The 1,347-nt window shown below is 53.5% G+C and overlaps 1 protein-coding gene across 1 annotated transcript; it reads left to right on the top strand.

Moving 5' to 3' along the window:
- The first annotated feature begins 246 nt into the window (after nt 1–246).
- On the top strand, nt 247–554 carry ASPSYDRAFT_52895 (uncharacterized protein). The gene has a single exon (XM_040848578.1). The coding sequence runs from the start codon at nt 315–317 to the stop codon at nt 531–533; it is 219 nt and encodes a 72-aa protein (XP_040695705.1). The 5' UTR covers nt 247–314; the 3' UTR covers nt 534–554.
- Nucleotides 555–1,347: the final 793 nt, after the last annotated feature.

The raw sequence follows: 1,347 nt of genomic DNA, 5'->3' as shown, positions 1-1,347 counted from the left end.
CCGGCGCTTGTGGGAGTCCTACGTCGCCAAGAATGCCGAAAGTCAGCGCCTCGACAAAGAAAACCAGCAACTCAAGAACGCCAATGCCAGCCTTTCGGAAGAGAAACGACGGGCAGAGTGCCGGTCCTTGGAATATGACGTCCTCGTGTCCTACTACAAGGAAGCACACCAGANGATCGAAGAAGGCATCATCGGGGTCCTGGAGAATTGGAAGGAACCCCTGGTCGACTCTGCAGATGCTGGTGAGCAGAAGCAAGATGGATCAGAGTAGAACCGTATCGGTGGACAGCTGTGTGAGGGTTGGCATTGAGTGAATGTTCGAGGTTCCAAGTGGTGCCGGATCTACAGCGTGCGACATAAGGCACTGTGTGGGTACTTTGTTGATTCCTCTATCACAGGTGTCTATCAATCTATCCGCTGGGGGCGTTGATTATAACACGATCCTTCGGAAAATTGTAATCTCTCTCCNCTCCTTATCTGCATACCCCAGCCCATGGCTGATTGACTGGGCGTCTGCATATGCAAATGCGTAGCTCGTCAATCCATGTCGACCAGCCCGGCCGACTTCTCTTTTGTAAGACGGAGACAATCGTATGGTGATCGGCGGATTGCGGTGTACGGCTTGCTCTCTCGCTAGACAGAGCTGGGATCCTCTTGTGGCGTCAAANCTCCGGGTAGCGAGGCACTCTCCACCCGTGGCGAATAGACAAAGCGATTGTCAAAAGCAATTGAACCTGTAAGGAGGATGTTAACCAGACATAGCGGGTGGGGCGGGATTTGTTACCTCTTGGCACAAACCCCAGGCACGACATAATACCCCTATCGCTGCGACGGTTGCCAAGAGGCCGCAGAACCCAAACATGCTGTAAACCGCACGAACAAGGCGTCGTTGAAANCGGGAGTCGTAAACAGTCTGGTGGGCCAGGCACAGGTAACCCGCCGCGACGACCACATAGTCCACGGCGGAGAGAATCGGCAGGCCATAACCAGCCGGATCATAAGTTAGGTGACTGACGAGGATGGTCGCGACCTTGATGGCATGGAGAACGCATAGCAATACGTAAAATATCTTCACCCCGGTTGCAAACTGGGGTATGTCGGACAGGATGAACTGTAGTCGAAGAAACTAAATAGTCTGTGAGCTCTTCTCCATTGTATGCCCGACCTGTCCTCCTGCGTGGAAACTCACTTCCAGAACCGGTGGGAAGAAGCCCGTAATAGATGTGATGATTTCGGCGCCTGTCACAGAATCGTCAGTGGGGTTCGAACTCATGTGGCTTTGACCGATTGGAACTCAACTGAGCGGATGGGAACGGCTCCAACGGAGCGCGACCACTGCAACGAGGA

The sequence above is a fragment of the Aspergillus sydowii genome, assembly GCF_001890705.1.
Source record: "Aspergillus sydowii CBS 593.65 unplaced genomic scaffold ASPSYscaffold_34, whole genome shotgun sequence".
In the NCBI taxonomy this organism is placed as follows: Eukaryota; Fungi; Ascomycota; class Eurotiomycetes; order Eurotiales; family Aspergillaceae; genus Aspergillus; species Aspergillus sydowii.
Note: the sequence above shows the minus strand (reverse complement) of the source record. Positions and strands in the feature narration are given on the sequence as shown.